Below are 20563 nucleotides of genomic sequence, written 5' to 3'. Positions count from 1 at the left end.
CAATTATGCTCTAAACTCTATGCATTATATAGTTTGCTCATGTAGCATTGAAATCCAAATTTTCCTCGACGTATTTATCACTTCCAGTCTCTAGCCTTCGCGAATACTTGAGACTAGATAAATTGATATTAAAAATCTTATCAACGATCAAAAAATCAAACTGATAAGTTTTCATATGAACAAAAGACCAAATAGGCTTAAACAGTTTATGTTATATTTCTTTTTATTCAGATGATCTTGATCCAACAGCTGTACATTGTGTACCATTGATTTGATTCCGGATATTTATGCTCCATACACAACAATGCTTTACGTTAATCTGATCGGAAATTTAAGTACCATACCAGATATCGAGTAATCTAATATAGATTGATGTTGATCTATGACTTTTGATTAAAGGTAAGGTTGAATTAATGATGATCAGTACGTTTGGCTGATGAACCTACAAATTTCGGTTATTATGAGCAAGGTACGCATTACAATCACAATTTAACTTTGTTATGAGTTATAGGTAACTAATAGAGATCAATTAACAATAGGGTTACTTTAGGGTTATTTATTTGTTTTAGGTAATTCTCTTCTTTTGATTGAGTTAAATTAATGGAAACTAACAAAGAGATCTTGTTTTGGTATCTGAAGAGCTGTCAAAATTCAAAACTTTTTAGAAGATCAATTGGGTTATCTCTAAATCATTCATATACTGGAACTTTCAAATAGAATAATGGACATAATGATACCTCAAAACTTAGGATATTACAGAAACATGATTCTATGATTGATATTGGGAGTTTAAATTGGTTACGGTGAATCAAAAATCCAGTAATTTTGTTTCGGAGATCTATCAAATTTCCGATCATTGATAAGCTAATCACTTTTACGGTCCACCATTACTATTGATGAGTTCAAAGAATCAAACTTAAATGTTGATGATTTTGATAATGATGTTCAGGGGAATCAAGTTATTCAAATCATTCTTATTCTGATATTCTACAGTTTCAGCATCAACAAATCAAAATCAAGTATTAAGATCAACCTTATAATTAGGTTATTGAGATATGTGATCTGGAAAATACCGATGTCACGGCGAGATAGATGATCAAATATTGGCGATATTAAATTATTTTCAAGTCTTGATCTTTGGAGTCTTTATAATTCAGCGGTTATTAACACTAGATGACCAGTTAGAGACTATGGTATACTGTATCTACAATAATGAGATCTCAAATAACAAATAAACTTTTTCCATTCTCTATAAAATGCTTAAAAAATGTGTGTATAATATATATATATAAGAACTGAAAACATTGTATAATACAATTGAAGAATCAGAAAATCCAGTTCATGATTCTTTGCCATATAGAAGGATTGACATCTAATCCTAATCTTTCTCTTTGTTCTAAATAATTTAATTCATGTTGTTCAACTTCTTCAATGCCTGTAAAGATATCAGCTTCAGCTGGATTAACAAATTTAGTTCTCTTAATCAATTTATAACCAATGAAAACAACAACATCTAATAAAATCATCAAATAACTTGTCAAGAAAGTACCAACATCCCATCTTCCAGGCATTAAGACGATATAACCAAATGCACAAACCATACAAAGTGTTAAAAACATACCAATAAGTATAGTATAAGGTTGAAACCATGATCTATATCTAAAAGTGGATTTATCAACACCTTGAGCTTGACAAGCTCTCCAGAAACCCATATATGTGATACTCATTAAGAAATAATTTGCAATTTGAGCAGATGCAGTAACATTAACAATCCATGTTAATGCTTTACCTGATGAAGAACCTAATTGTAATAATGATAATAATGAAAAACAGAATGAAACTCCGATACAAAAGATTGGTACACCATTCTTGGTACAATATTGTAAGAATTTTGGTGCAAATCCATTATATGAAAGTGCTAATAATGATCTTGAAGAGCAATAAACATATGAATTACCAGCAGAAAATGCTGATGTGACACAAAGAGCATTAACAATATGTGGTAAAACTTTAATCTTCATATTATTCATTGCGATAACATATGGTGAAAATGCACCATTTGAACCACCATTAGTTTCAGCCAATTTAACTAAAGTTGCATCATTTGAAGCCAATAAAACACTAACACAAAGGGAACCTAAAACGTAAAACACAAATAATCTATAGAAAACAGTTCTAAAAGATTTAGCTAAAACTTTACGAGTTTCTTGACCAGTTTCACCGGCAACCATACAAAGATATTCTGGACCAACACAAGTGAAAACAGCCTTGTTCATAGCAGCCATAAACCCATGGAATCTACCCATTGAACCACCAGTTAAATATTCAACCATTGGACCTGGGTTATTCCAATATCTGAAACCGTAGGCATCATGTTGTGGATTACCACCAACCATAGTGACAAATGTGAAAAGAATTAATCCGATAGCCAAGATCAATTTCCCCAAGGATAACCAAAATTCAGATTCACCAAAATATCTAACAGCAAAGACATTTAATAATGTATAAATGAAAATTTGTAAAACAAAAGTTATAGCTGGTGAATAATCATCTCTCCAAAAACTAATCATTGAATTAACAGCAGTGATTTCAAAAGCAATATTTATTGAAGTCATTAACCAATAATTCATCCCCACGATAGCCTCAAAAGCTTCATCAACACAACGTCCAGCCATTTGAATAAAAGGTGCAGTTATAGGTAAATAACAAACCATTTCACCAATAGATGCAATAATAGTAAACATAACACATGACCATATAGTATAAGCTATGAATAAATTTGCTGGACCACCATTTAGTAACCCACCAGATATAGTAACGAATAAAGCAGTACCAACTGACCCACCAATTGCAATTAAATTTATAGTTCTTGAATTCAAAGATCTATGTGTTGTATGAATAGCAGTGACTGAACCTTCTTCACCTTGGGAATCTGATGAATTAAGATTTCTTAAGGATTGATCATTGAACTCTTCTGGTTTCTTTTCCTTTTCAAGATCAATAGAATTTGAATTACTTGACCCATGTCTTCTATTGAAAGAGAACATGACGTTGGATTGTTATAATATGTTTTATACTTTTAAGTTTTCAGTTGTTTAGATGTACTTTCTTGTTTCTTGGGTTCCAAGAGCAATAATCCGAAACTCTGGAATTGTGCGAGTATTTATATTTATATCCAACATGATGAAGGGCGTAAATGGGAATTAATGGATGATCACTTACTTCAAAACGTCAACATAGTTTCGTAATAATAATGATGAGATTCTCAGTATCAGGTTGTTTACAATTTTAGCTGAGGCACCAATTAGAGTTTAGTACTCCGTCAGACCCGGCCTAGTCTTCAAATTATAAGCCCTCAAATTAGCGCTAGTCCAGAAAATTTGGGGATTTAATTTAATTTTGGAAAATGATGCTGCTTGATAAGATAAATATTACATCATTGCTAAAGGGAAACTCATAGTTCACTGTTCAGCCAATGGTAATCCTGGGTTGTGTGTCAAGTAATGAGCATTTATTTTATGGTTATTCGTGAAGGCTGATGGTGCCATGGCTTACCCGATATGGAAATCTTCTGGATAATGTTGTGTTGCTGTATAAATGCGTGGTTGTGATTTGTACTTGATATAAAGTCCCAGCGAATCAGGATTCAGAGATGAGAATTTGTAAACTTGAAGTTGACACCGCGTAAATTTAATATGGTATCAGCTTATGTAAACCCTTATCCATAATTTTGATCAATTTTCAGGTACTTTGTTTATCTATAAGGCTGCTTTCTGATAAGATATGCAGGACATATTTGACATTTAGGGAAGCGTTTAGATACAGAGGCTATATAATATATATCAGTTGTAATAGTATTCCGAACGTATAATATTCCAGTACATATAATATAATTACACTTGAACATGTGTGAACTTTAAGCTTTTTAGCCTATTCACAAGTACCAAAAGATGTTTATCTTGATAAGTAAAATGTATATTAAGAAAAAAGTTAATTAGTTTTAATTGAATTAATCTAAAGAAGTCAGAAAAGCCAATTAGATATTTTTTGCCAAAGACTTGGATTCAAATCCAATCCTAATTTCTCACGATGCTCTAAATATTCTAATTCATGTTGTTCAACTTCATCTAGTCCAGTAAATAGATCAGCTTCTTCTGGTTTAATCATCTTGGTTCTCTTGATCAATTTATAACCACTATAAACAACAATATCTAATAAAACCATCAAATAACTTGTTAAAAAAGTACTTATATCCCATCTTCCAGGCATTAATGAAATATATCCCATAGCACCAACCATACATGCTGTTAATATCATTCCAAATATTGCCGTATAAGGTTGAAACCAAGATCTATATTTGAATTTTGATCTATCAATTCCTTGTGCTTTACAAGCTCTCCAAAAACCCAAATATGTTATAGACATCATACAATAATTCAAGACTTGTGCACTTGCAACAATATTTATTATCCAACTAAGAACTTTACCAGTTGATGCACCTAATTGTAATAAAGATAATAACGCAAAGCAAAATGTAACACCAACACAATATATAGGAACACCATTCTTGGTACAATATTGTAAAAATTTTGGTGCAAATCCATTTTTTGATAATGCTAATAATGATCTTGTAGAACAAAAAGTATATGAATTCCCAGCAGAAAATGCTGAAGTAACACACAAAGCATTAACAATATGTGGTAGGATTTTAATCTTCATATTATTCATTGCAATAACATATGGTAAAAAAGCACCATTTGATCCACCACCTTCAGCAGCTAACCTGACTAAAGTTTTATCATTTGAAGCAATAACAACACCAACTGATAATGAACCTAATACGTAAAAAACAGCTAATCTATAAAAAACAGTCTTGAAAGATTTTGATAAAACTTTACGAGTTTCTTGACCAGTTTCACCTGCAACCATTGCTAAATATTCAGGTCCACAAACTGTTAAACATGCCATATTCATAGCTGACATGAATCCATGAAATCTACCTGTTGTACCACTAGTTAAATATTAAACCATTGGACCTGGATTTTGCCAATATCTAAATCCATAAGCATCATTCTGAGGATTACCACCAACCATTGTAATGAATGTAAAGAATAATAATCCAATAGCTAAAATTAATTTCCCCAAGGATAACCAAAATTCACATTCACCAAAATATTTAACTGCAAATATATTTAATAATGAATATAAAAAAATTTGTAAAACAAAAGTTATAACAGGTGAATAATCATCTCTCCAAAAATGAATCATTGAATTAACTGCTGTGATTTCAAAAGGTACCAAGATCCCAGTCATTAACCAATAATTCATCCCAACGATAAGTTCATAAGATTCATCAATACAATGTCCAGCCATTTGAATGAAAGGGGCAGTTATTGGTAAATAACAAACCATCTCACCAATTGATGCAATAACACAAAATATTACACCAGACCATATAGTGAAGGCCATAAATAAATTTGCTGGACCACCATTTAATAAAGCACCACTTATAGATACAAATAATGCAGTACCCACAGATCCACCAATTGCAATTTAATTTATTGTTCTTGAATTTAAACTTCTATGAGTTGTATGAATTGTTGTTATTGAACCTATTTGATTTTTATTATCTGATGATGATAAAGCGGCTAATGAAGCTATACTTGATTCATCTTGATTTTTTCTTTTCTCAATGTCAATTATTTGATTAGTATTGGTATTTGAAATGTATGGATTATTCATGATCCAATACGTATATGATTTTATTTATTATGATATACTTAATCATTAAACTCTAAATTCAAAGCTGGTTATCCAATGTTTTTATATAAGCTTGACAAGAAAAGATTTGTAGATATTGATAAGTCAAAGGAAACCAAACGTGTTGCTCATTTTGGCTTAGTATTGTTTATCAGTATATTATTGCTTTGATAATACCCAATCAAACCATTGTTCAATTATTGAAGTAACTGAAGATCGTATAATATATTGGCTAAATTTCAAAACACTGAACACTTAACTATGGTAACACAATTAATATAATAATCACAAGATCTCAAGCATACGTCATTAACACGAATCATCATTTTCAATTCATTTCCCCAAACTTCAAGCTGATCAAGTTTCATGTTATGAACATTGTTTATAACTTTATACGTATAAGTTTTAATGATTTCCCCAAAAGATGACTACAATTCCAAGACCCCGGACTAGAATATCATAATCCAACATTCCGACATTCCGAGACCACAAAGTCCAATTACGGGACTTTTTAAAAATTAAAGGGTTTAAAAGAACCTGATTAGGCAAAAATATAGATTGGTGATTGGTGATACTCATGAATGTTGGATTACGGTATTATATGATAAGGTGATCATTGATAAAATTGTTTTGACACGTTTGTTGTGGAGTGAAAAATGATTGTAACAGATTAAAACAAATTAATTAATTCCTTATAAAAGGGTTTGATAGCATCGACGTTACTAGTATAACAGCTTCTTGAAAGATCGATCACTATAGATATAGATAAAATCGGGCTTGGGATTATAATTGATCTAATCAATTACAATATTGGCATGTATAGACTGTAATATATATTCGTAAGACTAATCGTATACAAAAGCGTTGAACATGAATCTTAAGAAAAGATTAAAGTTTAAAATTCTAATTTTATAACCATATTAAGATGGCTTAATTATATCAATTTCTGTTTTTTCACGACGTGTTGCATTATAATTATTTCAATTAAGCTCAACTTCATGAATCTAATTTCCAGTATATTAATATATAAATAAATCAGCTTATAATTCACCTGATATTAATCAACTTTACATGCATCTCCCTTGCAGACGTGATCAATTTATTTGCAGTACATAAACAACAATAATAACCAATAAATTATCATTTAAATACAACGTCTAGTTAAAATTTTACCTGCCAATTATCCCATTTTCCTGGCATTAATGAAATATTTAAACCTAAAGCACTAACCATACATGCAGCTTCATACTCATACCAATAAATATGGTATAAGGTTGAATACAACAATTAGCTGATAGTTGATCAATGACCAAAATAGTCTTTTAATTCTGGTGAAGTTTAACTACATGATGATAAAATTCATAAATAAAAACGCATTAAATTATTAAAAACCAGAGTGAAATGATTAAACTTTATATAAAATCAAATTATGTATATGTATAATGTTGTATTAGTAGACCTTTCAAAGATCTTTTGTATTTTGTAATGTTTTGAGAGAACTAGATCTAAACAATATGATCATCAGAACTTTCATATTTTTCAGCTCTATTCAATTTTGATGGATCAACTTCACCATGAACTTCTTCAGCAATTTCTTCTAAAGTTTTTCTTTTAGTTTCAGGAATTAAAAATGATAAAAATAAACCAACCAACATAAATAATGCAAAAATTTCCATAACATGAGGTAACCAACAATTCTTCTTTTTACCATCTCTAGCACAATTATGATCAATTAAAGTACCTAAAGCGGTTTGAGCAATAATAGCACCAACTTTACCACATGCAGCTGAAATACCATGAGCAGTTGATCTATATCTAGTTGGATAACATTCACCTGGAACAATAAAAGTTGTAGTATTTGGACCGAAATTTTGGAAAAATTGTGCAATAACATAAAGACCTAATAATCCATGTTCACCAACTTTGTTATAACCAAAACCAATAATACATAAGATAACAGTTAATAAAAAGAATCCACCAATTTGAATTGGTTTACGACCAATGAAATCAATAGTGGCAACAGAAAACCAATAACCTGGAATAGAACCAGCACAAATTAAAATTAAATTACCAGCAGCAGAGTTATATAAAGAATGATAAACATTTTTAGATGATGCATAACCAATAGTTTGTAAAATAGTAGCAGTGTTTAAACCTAAACCATAATAAGCAACATCCAACATAAACCATGAACCAGCAGTACCTAATAAGATTTTGAAATGTCTCCATTGACCAAAATGTGTAGTAAAATCTTTAAATGAAGCTTTTGGTGGTTGAACAACTTCAGCGGTAACACGTTCAGTAACTCTTAATTGTTCAACAGCTTCTTGATCAGCATTACCATGTTGACCTGAAGAGAATTTACCAGAATCAGCAGCAGCTTTTTCTAAATCATATTCAACATCAAGAGTATATCTTGGAGATTCTGGAATAGTTAATCTATAATATAATGCGATAACACCTGGAACACAACCAAGACCAATTAAAATTCTCCACATTTGATCACAAGCTTTAATACAATCACCAGTACATTCTTTAGCAGTATTTGCAACAATTAATTCATCTTTATAAGCAGCAACACAAATTAATGCAACTAAACCAGCACATAATTGACCCCAACCTTGATTAGCGAAAACTGCACCCATAATAGCACCTCTCCATTTTGTTGTAGCGAATTCTGATGAAATAACTGAAGACATTGGATAATCACCACCAATACCAATACCTTGAATAATTCTGAAAAAAGTCATAATAGCAGTAAAATTAATAGCTGGAGAAGTACCAATAACACATTGAGCAATAGTAGCAGCAATCATAATAATTAATTCTAAACCATAAATTTTTTTACGACCAACAACATCAGCTAAAAATCCAAAACCTAATTGACCAATAACAGTACCAACAGAAGTTGAAACTTTTAATAAAGTTGAAGTTGATGAAGGAATTGAACCACCCCAATAAACATAAGCAATCATAGCAAGACCTAAATTAATAGCAAAAATATCATAAGCATCTGTAAGGAAACCAACACCTGCAACAGTAATTGCACGAATATGATACCAACCAAATGAAGCTTGATCAATTTTTTCCAAAGCTAATCTTCTTCTTTCTAAAGGATCATCAATATGACTGAAATCATTTAAATAATTGTGGAAAGCTGCGTTACCACCAGCAGTCTTGACATTAGCTTCAGCAGGATTCTTTTCAGCAGACATATTAATGTTATATATGTTTTGTATTAGCTATTTGGGATCTATAATGATAAAGAAGAGTAATATATTCAAACATTGTAAATCTATGGATATTAAAATTCTTTTATAATAGATTGAAAATATCAAAAGGCCGTCAATAATTTTCTGGGCATCAGGCAGTCATAAAGCACGAGTATTAAATTTGAGTAAAAGAAATAACCGTTCAACAGCCATTTACTATTATTTTTGTTGTTTGAATATTGGTTGCATATTAGATTGTATGCACGTGGGATAGATTAAGCTAGAGACACACAATCTAATACTGTCAATTCCCCATTAATTGAAAAGCAAAAGAACTCCAGGGAAAACTCTGATTGAACTAGTTTTAACTTTTGAGCCATTAAGATATAGGTTCTCTACCTATTCATTGCCCCTTGATCATACTTTTTAATTACCGTTACCGTTTCTTAATGGCTTGGTTTAGTCTTGGTTTTGGCTTAAATGCTAAGTAATTTTTGTACCGCTCTTAATTTTTTCATTTTCAACTCTGGGCTCACAAGACAAAAAACCGAATTCGAGCACGTTTTGATGGAAATGGGAATTTAAATTGAAACACGTGGATTTGAACTTGAACAATATTCTTTACGAGTTTTAATTGATTTGTTGCAAGTTGCAAGTTGTAAGGGTCCGTTGAGCATCAAGAGTAGTTATCAAGTAATCATCGTTAGACATAGGAAATTGGAATACTATTGGACTCTTGGTGCTTAATTACTTTGACACTTCTTGGTATCTTGGTAGTACTAGTGTAGTAATATTAAGATTATACATCAATGATTATAGTACAGCACCAATTTAAGAGTATGGGCATATAGCGTACCTTACTCACCATGCTGATCGATCGTAGATTATTTCATTATTTCACACGTTCGTTGTTCACCGGATAAAGACAACCATTTTCCTTTTACAACCATTGAAAACGTTTCAAACATTATGATTCTGATGGCTTGTCAATCCATCCAATACAATCATAATTACATGTAATAATAAGCATATGTTCATAAACTTTATTCAAATCTTTTCTTCCATTAATGCCATGATCTGATTTCTTTTTGATGATTAAACTTCTTTGCAACCCTTGATTATAATGGAAAATTTGATTTGAATTAATGGTTAACCACATGTTACATTAACGATCGGTAAATCTTTGCAAAAGTTATATGCTAATCACATGTTTCGTATAATAACGGTATTTCGTATTAGTACATCTATTGATTCTTATTCTTCTTTACATATAAAACCGTTTCTTTTGAATGGATTTGTTGATCTTGTGGATTATATCTTTTTGTTGTTTGGCATTAAAATCCATATTCAATCAGGGTATATTCAATTTAGATCACTACTATTAATCTGTTCAATATCACAAAATTATAACATTAATATTTTAGCCTTGAGGATATGTTTATCATTCTTGTTAATCAATCCTTTGATTATCAAAATGCCTTATAATATGATCTGATTGAAACTTATAAAGTTCTGAAAGAAAACAACACTTCGTTTAAGCAGTAACTCATACCAATATATAACAATCAATATACCTAAAAAAAACTTCAAAATTATTTGTATTTTAATTTCACAAAGGTACTTGTATCCAATTAACAAATCATAACTTATACCATTTTGCATTATATTCAAACCAAACAAAAGGCTTCAAACTCCTTACAACATTCAGAGGTGTTACTTTTAAACCATGCAATATAAATTCAATTAAGCACCAATACCATATCATTTTGGTTTCTTTATCATCTAGTTTTTCCATTCATCAAAATATCAATATTTAATCATTATCCAATATCAACACAACTAAATCTACCAACAGTTCTTCAACATCAAAAGCTTCAACCCATAAAACCAAAGAAGGCAGCTAACAGCATAATTTCCTGCAATATGATATCCAGTTCCATGATCATGTTCAATTTTTAGGAGAAGGATCTCTTATTATATTCAGCGGCTAATTCTTCATTTTCTTTATCAAATAAAAAATTAATTGTTTTGAATCGTTGAATACTTTTTGAAGTTGAGTCATACCAATTGAATTCTTATAATATACTAAAAGGACTCAATCCTTGAAGTACCAATCATTGTATGTAGCACAAACCATTTCATAAAACAGCTAATTAATTTGTCGAAGAATTACGTTTGAATAATTTGTTGATGTTTCATTGAAATAGTGTATGAGTTTTAGTATCAGTAAATTAACCCGCGAATTTAACAAAAGACTATGATAACTTCTATAGGTAGAAAAGTACACAATTTACACCGCAGTAAACATGGTTTAATCGAGTTATAAAACACTTACAATCAATGCAATTTCCAAATTATAAACCCGTTAAACCATATTAATATACAAAAAATTAAAAAATCCACATAAAAAAACCAAGTAAATAAAAGTTCTTTTTAATAAATATACAACATTTTACTTAAATTAAACTTGATTTAAAACATTAAAAGAAAATAAACATTCAAACACCTTAATATTTAAACAACTTATAATTGTTTTTTGATTAAAGCATTGATGAATTCCTCTCTGTTACCAGTAGAACCACCTTCAATGAAATGAATGAATTTTCTTGGAACACCCCAACCACCTGATGGATTGGATAATTTGAATGGCCATAAAAAGTTGTTAGCTTGTTTGAAATTTGGACCAACAGTGTAAATTTCATGGATTAAATCTTCAATTGAAGCAATACCATATTTACCTAATGAAGCTTCAATGATAGCATTGTCAGATAATGGGATTCTTTGTTTGTTGATTTTACCATAACCACGTTTGTAGATTAATTGTCTAGTGGTTGATAAGTTTGGATAACCATAAGCAACGTATGGTTCAACTAATCTTAATAATTCAGCAGTAGCTTTAGTTAATCTAACGAAAACACCAGCATTGATTTGTAATAATCTTAATAATTGTAAAACTTTTCTTGGTTTTGGTGGAATTTTGTTAATACCTTTAATTCTAACAACGAAAACTAATTTATGTTGAGCTTCAACATAGTATGAACCAGCGGCTTTAGCTTCACGTTTAGCATTGATAACAGCACGTTCAGCATCAACGTATTCTTGATGGTAAGCAGCAGTTCTCTTTAATAAAGCTTCACGTTTTTCTTTGTTAGCCTATTGATAAACTTGTTAGTAACTTTAGATCAAAGTAGAGTTTGTTTGATCAAGAGAAAATTTTATTTTATCCGTTTCAGTCCCGAAAGATGGTTAACTAAACAGACATCATAGCCGTAGCTAGTCGATTAAAAATGGTAGGTCTTCATCACAATGAATTATTTAAAAATTTCTCTTGTCAAAATATAGAAAAGGTTGAGTTCAACATACTTGTTTACGAGCAATTTTTTCAGCAGCAGCTTTTTCAGATAATTTAGCAGCAGCAGTTGATCTCTTTAATTGAGATTCTGGAACTAAGATTTGTTCAGCAGTGATGACTCTAAGGAAAAGAAAGTTAGCATACAAATACTTAATAATGTTTGTTTATGATAGTAAAAATTCATTGAAATGATACCACTCATTCAATGTTAGGTGGGGATTCAAATCTATTCAAATTGAAAAAACAAGATTAGACAAGTTTTTCAATAGAAATAATCAATATTGAATCCTATAACTAATTTAAGGTCAGAGAAAATCTAGTAATCAAACAATCATGATTGGTATTCAAGGTTGATTGTTAATCCTATGAAAATCCATGCCTTTACAACAAAATCCTTGAATTTAAAAAAATTCAGAGGGATAAATTGTTGAGAATAACACTCGAAAACAACTAACTATGAAAAGTTATTGTAATGAGGTATAAAACACATGATATATCAAGAGTAAAACCAAGTTTTACCAAGATTATTCATGATGATTAGTAGAATTTTGAAATTTTCAAGAAATCAAGAATATTGAATATCAATATCTATTATCCATAAAAATTTCCATTCTTCATTGAGTGGTAAAGTATCAAAATAACAATGAATTGTTATATCAAATAGTTGTAATAACTTACTGTTTTGGAGTTGATTTAGCCATTTTGGATCGATACTAATGTTGATGATATATTATTAAAGGTAAAGTATAATTCAATAGAATAATTTTTCAAGTTTTATACATGTTTATTTTTTCAACACCTCCATCCAAACACCAGTTGTGAAAATAAAAAAAAATTATAAAATCTGTAGTTTTTATGTGACTTTAGCATCAGAACACCATTGTCATATATCACATGATAGGGCTCACATGGTCACATGAGCACACGTGCGAAGTTATGTTTAGGGCTTCCAAGGAAAGAAACCAGCCAGCCGTTATCAATTTGTTTACTTTTCAGAATTTCAGGTACTAAATTAAATTTATGAAATGCATATTCTCGAGAATTATTAAACCCTTTTATAAGATTTTAACTTTACATTACTTGGAGGTTTTGATAGATATATTGGGAAGCATATAAAGAATGAGTGCTGCTGCTACTTTAGACAGAGGATTCCAAAATGGAGGTGAACGTGATTATAATCATGTTTCAGATAATGAATATAAAAAACTTCGTGATTTAGCTGATCAAGCATTTAAAAAGAAACAACAATTATCATCACAATCTCAACAAGCTTATAAATCTGGAGATAAACAAAAAGCTCATGAATTATCAGAAGCTGCTAAAAAACAAGTTGATATTGCTGATAAATATAATTTCCAAGCTGCTGAATATGTATTTTTAGCTAATAATGCTGATAGTGATGGTGATGAAATTGATTTACATGGATTATTTGTTAAAGAAGCTCAATGGATTTTAAAAAGAAGAATCGTGGCAGGTGTTCAAAGACATGAATCTAAATTAGAAGTTATTGTAGGTAAAGGTTTACATTCCAAAAATGGTGTTGCAAAATTAAAACCTGCAATTGAAGAATTATGTGATGAAGCTGGTTTTGAAAATTATATTGATCAAAAAAACACTGGTGTGTTAGTTATTGAATTACAAGGTGCAAGATTGCCTTCAAGTTGGACAAATATTGAACCAATTTCTGCTCAACAAGTTAGTGCAGGAGTTGATCAACAACCAAATAAACCACAAAATGCGTATCATCCACAACAACAACCACAATATCAACAACAATATAATAACAATAATAATAATTTCAACCAAGGTGGTTATCAACAACAAAATCAAAACTATAACAACAACAATAACAATAATAATAATAATAATAATAATAATGGTCTTTATGTCAAGATTGCAAAGGCTGTTTTTGGTTTAATCTGTCAATTTGTTAATAAATAACCATAATCAATCAATCTTCTAATACTATTAATACTACAATATTCCAAAAGTTCAATTCTAATTTCAACATAATTCATTAAATATATTATTAAAAGCAAAGTTTTTATAAAATCTAGAGTCCCTTTCATGCTTTTTTTCGTTTTTTTGTCTTCCTCATGTATAACTATATAACACCCCAATTTGTTTAATTTTAATAATATTGTATTATAATATTTCAAAAATTTCCATTATTTTTAAATCTTCATCATTTAAATTAGGTTTTATATTTAATAAATTATCCCAATTTAATACTTGAGATTCTAATATAATTGGTTCTAAATATTTTTCTAAAAATGAATCTTTATACCATGGATCTCCTGTGAAGTATAGGTTGATGAATGTATATATAGTTAACCATATGATTAATAAGTATGATACCAATCTCCATATTTTGGATAATCCTTCCATTTGTTCTGGTTTGGAGGTATTGTTCGGAGTGGAAAATATTATTGGTGTTTTTGTAATGATTTCTGATTTAGATTGAAGTGTTGATTTTAGATGATTTATAGCAATTTGTTGTTTAGAAATTCGTTCTTGTAGGGCATTAATAAATATTTTGGAATTTGATGATGATGATGATGATGATGATGAGGAGGAAGAAGGATCACTCGATTTTGAAGAGTTTCGAAGTTCTTTAATTTCATTCTCCATAAGTTTTATAACATTTTGAGATTTTTTATGCTTTTCTTGTTCATTAATTAATTCATTTTGGAATTTAATAATTAATTCATCTCTATAAGTAATTTCATTTTCTAAATTTGAGATCTTCTTCACAAGAGATCTTAATTTCACTGTGGAATCTTCTGATTCAATTTCCCTTTTTTCTAATTTTTCAATATATTCATCTCTAAATTTAATTTCATCTTCACTATTATCATGTAATTTTTTCAATTTTGAATATTCAGTCTTGAAATTTGGCTTGAATTTGTCCTCTGGTTCTTTTTTAACAGGAGTTGAAGTTAATACAGGAATATCTGGTAATATTGAAACATCACCTTTTTCTAATTCCAATAAAGTTTTATCATAAGTTATAGCTTCTAGTGCATTATTAAAAGAAGTCCCCAATAATGAATTAAATAATGATTTGAAAGCAGATTTATTAATCTTATGATGTGGTTCTGTCTTACTAAAATCTTTGACAATGGTACGACCTGATGAATTCAATATTTTGGCATTCAAAAGAGAATCTATAGCATCAAATAACAGATTGAAATCTCTTCCATAGATCTGAATCACTGTTAGTATATAAAAATCATATATCCAAAACAACCAGAAATACTCACAAATCCTTCGTTCTTTTTATCAATCTGTCTCCATGCGAGGTCCAGCACAATAGTGGCATCCGATCTATCAGACATTGTCTTTGTTAGCTCTCAGTATTAGCGGTTGTCGTTCTTGTTTATGTTTTGTTTCATATATTTCAAAACGCGTAAACAATATATATGAACAGATGGTCGCGAAAATTTACCATATAAACAAACATTTTTGACACATTCAATTTACAAAATTTTAATAAAAAACAAGAAAAAATTGGAACTTATTAAAAGTGATTATTTAAAAATGGTATTGTTTTATGGTTCTATACAGTTCGGCTTATTCTAGATCAAAAGAGCGACCAATAAACCACCAAAGATTGAAGTACCAGCAACTAAGATTGGTGCACCATTTGAAGCTGATGAAGAACCTGAAGAACTAGAAGCTGATGAATCACTTGAACCAGAGGCACTTGAACCAGATGAGCCTGATGATTCTGGACCTGAATTAGAGGCTGAAGCTGAAGCATCTGATGATCTTGCACCTCCACTTGAAGTCAAACTAGAACCTCCATTAGAATTTGTACCATTTGAAGTACCATTATTTGAAGAAACAATACCAGTAGCAGTAGCATTGTTTCCAGATTCTGAACTTGAAGTAACACAAGAACCACCATAAGCACAACCCGCATTAGCATCCTTAGTATAACTTTCACTTAAAGTAGTGGAACATCTTAAGGTACCAGTTGGTTCTGTTGATAATGTGGAACAAGCTTCTAAAGCCTGAGTAACATAAGGACCATAATATTTCCATAAAGTCCAACCACATTCCATACAACCAGGATATCTATCCATGAAATGACTATCCTCAGAACAAAGACAAGTTTCATTATAAGGACCTGAATATTGATCAGTTTCATTTTGTGAACATGCAGCACCATCCAAGATTAAATAACCACAAGCAGCATGACATCCTAATGAGGCACAATCATCAGCACTAGCAGCTAGGGCATAAGCTTGAGGATCTGGATGAGCTAAAGCAATGGCTTCAGCATAAGCATCAGCATAGGCTTGAGCAGCAGCTTCAGCTTGAGGATTTGCTTTAGCCCAACCTAAAGCATGTGCATCTGGTAAAGCACTTGCTTTTGCACTGATTAAAGTGAAAAAACTTGTTGTTAAAAGAGTGGAAAGTAACATAACGAATGACTTGATGATATCTACATAGTATAATACATGATAAAAGATCAAGTTCCAAATACTTTCTTATTGTTTATATAAATTCAAAGTTTTTCTTGGGTTTTAAAGTCAAAATTTGGTGTGATGCATTAATGGGTGTTTACCTAAAGTCGAAGTTAACGGGGTTGACATAATAGCTAATGAAACTCAAGAAAAACGAGAAACTATATAGAGAATCAATTGATACTTAACCGATGTGATTTAGCCTCTAGTGCTTGGATACTGAGGTACCATGTTATGAGGGCTCAGTCATATCTGATTGTTTAATAATGTTCATCTCCATATCTGATATATCGGTGATATCTACAACCCGAGAACTAAAAAAAGTAGTATATCTCGTAAATTTTTATAAAAACGTTAATTCATAAGTGGGTTCAAAGGTTCAAAGTTCAAACAGTGATTTCAACAACAACAGGTCTATGATCACTTGAATAAATTCCATCAAAATGATTATCTAAAACTCCAAATCCCTTGACACTATCTAATCTTGGATCAATAAAGACATAATCAATAACTTTATGTCTTGATTTAGAATCAAACCCAGTAAATGTATTATCAAATCCATATTTAACATCGTTATGTAATCTTGAATCTTTGAAAATCTTTTGTAAAGTTTGATAAGCTTCTTCATTTGGTTCTGAATTAAAATCACCAGTGATAAAACTTATATCTTCATTATAAGATCTTGTTTTATTTGCAATTAATTTAACAGATTCTTCACGAGATTTTTTACCCAAGTGATCCAAATGAGTATTAAAAATATTTATAGCTTCACCCCATTGAGGTTTTAAATGAGCCCATGTAACAATACGTTCTTGATTTGCATCCCAACCGATTGAACCTGGAACATTTGGAGTTTCACTTAACCAAAAAGTTGAAGAATCCAATAGTTTAAAATCTTCCTTGTTATATATAATTGGTGAATATTCACCATTAGTCTTACAGTCAGATCTACCAACACCATAATAAGTCCATTTTGGTTCTAATCCTTCCTTTTCAGTACCTTCATTCAATAATTTTAATAAATCATCCAATTGATTTTTCAAAACTTCTTGTAATGTTATAATAGTCTTTGTATTAAAACTATTGTATTGAATAGATTTAGCAATTTCTACTTTTCTAATATTCCATGGTTTTTCACCCTTGCCATCAGCATTTTTATTATCATAACGAATATTTTGATTATAGATTTTAAAATTAACTTCTTTTCCTGCTGGTTCTGACATGAAGAATAATTGTCTTGTAACTAGTAGGACTAACGCAGTGATTAACAGGAATTTGATGTTCTTGTTGAACGAATTTGAATTCATTAAAGGTGATCTTTCGTTGACCATCTTAAGGGAATGAATTGTGGTTAATTGATTGACGTTGATAGCAAATTTGGTTACTGATATAGGGAGGCGATACTTCTTTTGTTATATAATAAATTCGCGTGAAACCGCGATTCCCAATATAACCGACATGGCTTATACCATAAAATCAATTCAAAGATCAATTAAATTAGACTACAAGATTCAAAGATCAAATGATTGAAATTAAAACGAATTTTTTATTAAAAATGAAACAAAAGTGGAATAAAACTAGCAAAAACTGAGTTATAAAGGTACTCAAATTGATGTTTTACGAGAATCATCATTCTTTAATGGTTCATCAATAGTGATTCTTTCCACAGAACTATAATCATCAGTAGTTGAAGATCCATCTTGTAAACCAATTTGTCCTTTATAACCATTTTCTCTCAAGTATTTTTCAAACAAGATATCTTCCATTAATAAATCATCTTCTTTTAAATGTGGAATTGTGAAAAATGCTAATACAACACCAACAGAACCCAATATAGCAGCAATGATAAAAGTCCATTGTTTACCCAAGTTTTCTTGAATCTTGGTGAAACATTGTGTACCAACTGCAGCACCAACTTTACCCATTGCAGCTGAAATACCATATAAAGTACCACGAACCGGTGTAGCATAACTTTCAGATGATGTTAAACCCATACAATTACCAGGACCAAAATTACCAAAACTATTAAAAATACCATAAAAGATAATAAATAATGGTGTAATTTCCTTGATCTTGTTATAAGCACATCCAATAACTAAACCAATAACTAAATAACCTGAAAACCCAACCATTAAACAATATTTTCTACCCCATTTATCAACAACTAATGCACCAAGAATAACACCTGGTAATGCGATAATTGTTAATAATAAAGTCCATTCTGCAACTTTTTTCAAATCTTTTGTATCATCTAAAACACTTGCAATAATTGTTGATGAAAAAATACCATTTGGGAAAGTAACAAAATCATAAATAAACCAACAACCACAAGTACCTAATAATCTTGGCCAATAATATTTTAAAACTAATAAATATGGAACATTTTTCTTCATTGCTGAAGTTTTATATAAATGTGATGCAGCCATCTTGTATCTAAAATAGAAAATACTAACTGGCCAAATAATACCTAACCCAAAACAAACCCTCCAAACAACTTCTAAATGTTTAACCCCCGCAGCACTCAAAACAATCAAAAACACAATAATAGCAAAAGGACCACCTAATGATAATGGTAAATTTGTAACAAGACAAAAAATTCTACCCCTTTTCTTTGTAGTTTCATTAGCAGCTTCAGAAGTTGCACTTGAACATGCACTATATTCACCACCAACACCAACACCAATTAAACCTCTTGAAACAACAAGCATCCAAAACATCCCAGTATGTGTAACACCATTAGCTGCAGTTGCCATGATTGAACCAATAACAATCATAACTGTAGTCCAAACAATTGCAGCTTTTCTACCCATATAATCACATGTAATACCAATACCAAATTGACCCAAGATTTCACCAACTAAAAGAGCATTTGATACAGCGGTTTTCATATCACCAGTATATGCTTTTGCGTATTGTTGAGCAAATAAGGCATTTAACATTGTCATTAAATTATTTTGATAACCATCAGAGATTAATGCAACACCTGAAGCAATAACTGTGAAGATATCAGATATTGATTTTTTTTTAGCATATCTGTTTAATCTTGCTTCACCATCATATTTAATTTGATGACCATTTGGATTATCAATTTCAATTTTAGTATTGATTTGTTGTTCAATAACTTCTTGTTGATTTGACATGATGTAGATCAAGGTTTAACGTAGATAATGGTAATTATAGTTTGTTTAGGAAAAGTAGATGAAGATCAACATGAGATGATTTGAGATACTTTAAATATTCATACTAAATTTCAACTTCGTATCCTTTATTCAAATTTCCAATCGAATATTTAAGATCTTCAACACGTTGTAAATATACGACACATAAATAGAGCTTCAACTTACTAGACGAAATGCAGCAAATTTGTTGCACATACTGGTGTCTTTATTCCAATCAACAATTTAATTAAACTCGTGCGATCATTCATTATCGATCATGTTTCAAAAACATGGTTAAATAGAATTTCAAATCCCATTAATCCATAATTATTTGGTACCTTTGTTCAGCAATATGATCAACCGTATTCTCTTCACAGTCTAACAATCTAACATGACATTACTAAAAAGTGGTATTCATAATTCATAATCATTACTTCTCCTCCTTCAAGAGTCCCAAAATGAACACTAGTACCACCATTAACGAGAAGCTAAATTTTTTTGTATGGGGCGTGCCCCTAAAATTGAAAAAAGTCGTGGCCGTAAAAAATGTAGATTTTTTTGAGGGAGAAAAATGCATTTTTTGCTGAGGCTAGCTGGGAAGACTAAAAA

General features: G+C 30.4%; 9 protein-coding genes across 9 annotated transcripts; 1 reads left to right on the top strand and 8 right to left on the bottom strand.

Moving 5' to 3' along the window:
* Positions 1-1325: 1325 nt before the first annotated feature.
* BN7_1531 (High-affinity glutamine permease) lies at positions 1326-3047 on the bottom strand (the record flags this gene model as incomplete). The annotated part of the gene is made up of 1 exon (XM_011277842.1): positions 1326-3047. One exon carries the CDS (start codon positions 3045-3047, stop codon positions 1326-1328), a length of 1722 nt encoding a protein of 573 aa, XP_011276144.1.
* Positions 3048-4023: 976 nt separating this feature from the next.
* On the bottom strand, positions 4024-4983 carry AGP10 (General amino acid permease; the record flags this gene model as incomplete). The annotated part of the gene is made up of 1 exon (XM_011277841.1): positions 4024-4983. One exon carries the CDS (start codon positions 4981-4983, stop codon positions 4024-4026), a length of 960 nt encoding a protein of 319 aa, XP_011276143.1.
* Positions 4984-7265: 2282 nt separating this feature from the next.
* Positions 7266-8975, bottom strand: PHO84 (phosphate transporter PHO84; the record flags this gene model as incomplete). The annotated part of the gene is made up of 1 exon (XM_011277840.1): positions 7266-8975. One exon carries the CDS (start codon positions 8973-8975, stop codon positions 7266-7268), a length of 1710 nt encoding a protein of 569 aa, XP_011276142.1.
* Positions 8976-11495: 2520 nt separating this feature from the next.
* BN7_1528 (60S ribosomal protein uL30) lies at positions 11496-13025 on the bottom strand (the record flags this gene model as incomplete). Its single annotated transcript, XM_011277839.1, has 3 exons — positions 11496-12125; positions 12336-12444; positions 13003-13025. 3 exons carry the CDS (start codon positions 13023-13025, stop codon positions 11496-11498), a joined length of 762 nt encoding a protein of 253 aa, XP_011276141.1.
* Positions 13026-13443: 418 nt separating this feature from the next.
* Positions 13444-14265, top strand: BN7_1527 (Smr domain-containing protein; the record flags this gene model as incomplete). Its single annotated transcript, XM_011277838.1, has 1 exon — positions 13444-14265. The coding sequence occupies one exon, from the start codon at positions 13444-13446 to the stop codon at positions 14263-14265; it is 822 nt and encodes a 273-aa protein (XP_011276140.1).
* A 204-nt stretch (positions 14266-14469) lies between these two features.
* On the bottom strand, positions 14470-15662 carry BN7_1526 (uncharacterized protein; the record flags this gene model as incomplete). The annotated part of the gene is made up of 2 exons (XM_011277837.1): positions 14470-15491; positions 15584-15662. 2 exons carry the CDS (start codon positions 15660-15662, stop codon positions 14470-14472), a joined length of 1101 nt encoding a protein of 366 aa, XP_011276139.1.
* Positions 15663-15902: 240 nt separating this feature from the next.
* Positions 15903-16754, bottom strand: BN7_1525 (uncharacterized protein; the record flags this gene model as incomplete). Its single annotated transcript, XM_011277836.1, has 1 exon — positions 15903-16754. One exon carries the CDS (start codon positions 16752-16754, stop codon positions 15903-15905), a length of 852 nt encoding a protein of 283 aa, XP_011276138.1.
* A 428-nt stretch (positions 16755-17182) lies between these two features.
* On the bottom strand, positions 17183-18127 carry BN7_1524 (endonuclease/exonuclease/phosphatase family protein; the record flags this gene model as incomplete). The annotated part of the gene is made up of 1 exon (XM_011277835.1): positions 17183-18127. The coding sequence occupies one exon, from the start codon at positions 18125-18127 to the stop codon at positions 17183-17185; it is 945 nt and encodes a 314-aa protein (XP_011276137.1).
* A 273-nt stretch (positions 18128-18400) lies between these two features.
* On the bottom strand, positions 18401-19936 carry GIT1 (Git1p; the record flags this gene model as incomplete). The annotated part of the gene is made up of 1 exon (XM_011277834.1): positions 18401-19936. One exon carries the CDS (start codon positions 19934-19936, stop codon positions 18401-18403), a length of 1536 nt encoding a protein of 511 aa, XP_011276136.1.
* Between the last annotated feature and the right edge of the window lie 627 nt (positions 19937-20563).

Source organism: Wickerhamomyces ciferrii, contig 00032, assembly GCF_000313485.1.
Source record: "Wickerhamomyces ciferrii WGS project CAIF00000000 data, strain NRRL Y-1031 F-60-10, contig 00032, whole genome shotgun sequence".
NCBI lineage: Eukaryota > Fungi > Ascomycota > Saccharomycetes > Phaffomycetales > Wickerhamomycetaceae > Hansenula > Hansenula ciferrii.
This window is presented reverse-complemented; position numbering and strand designations above follow the sequence as displayed.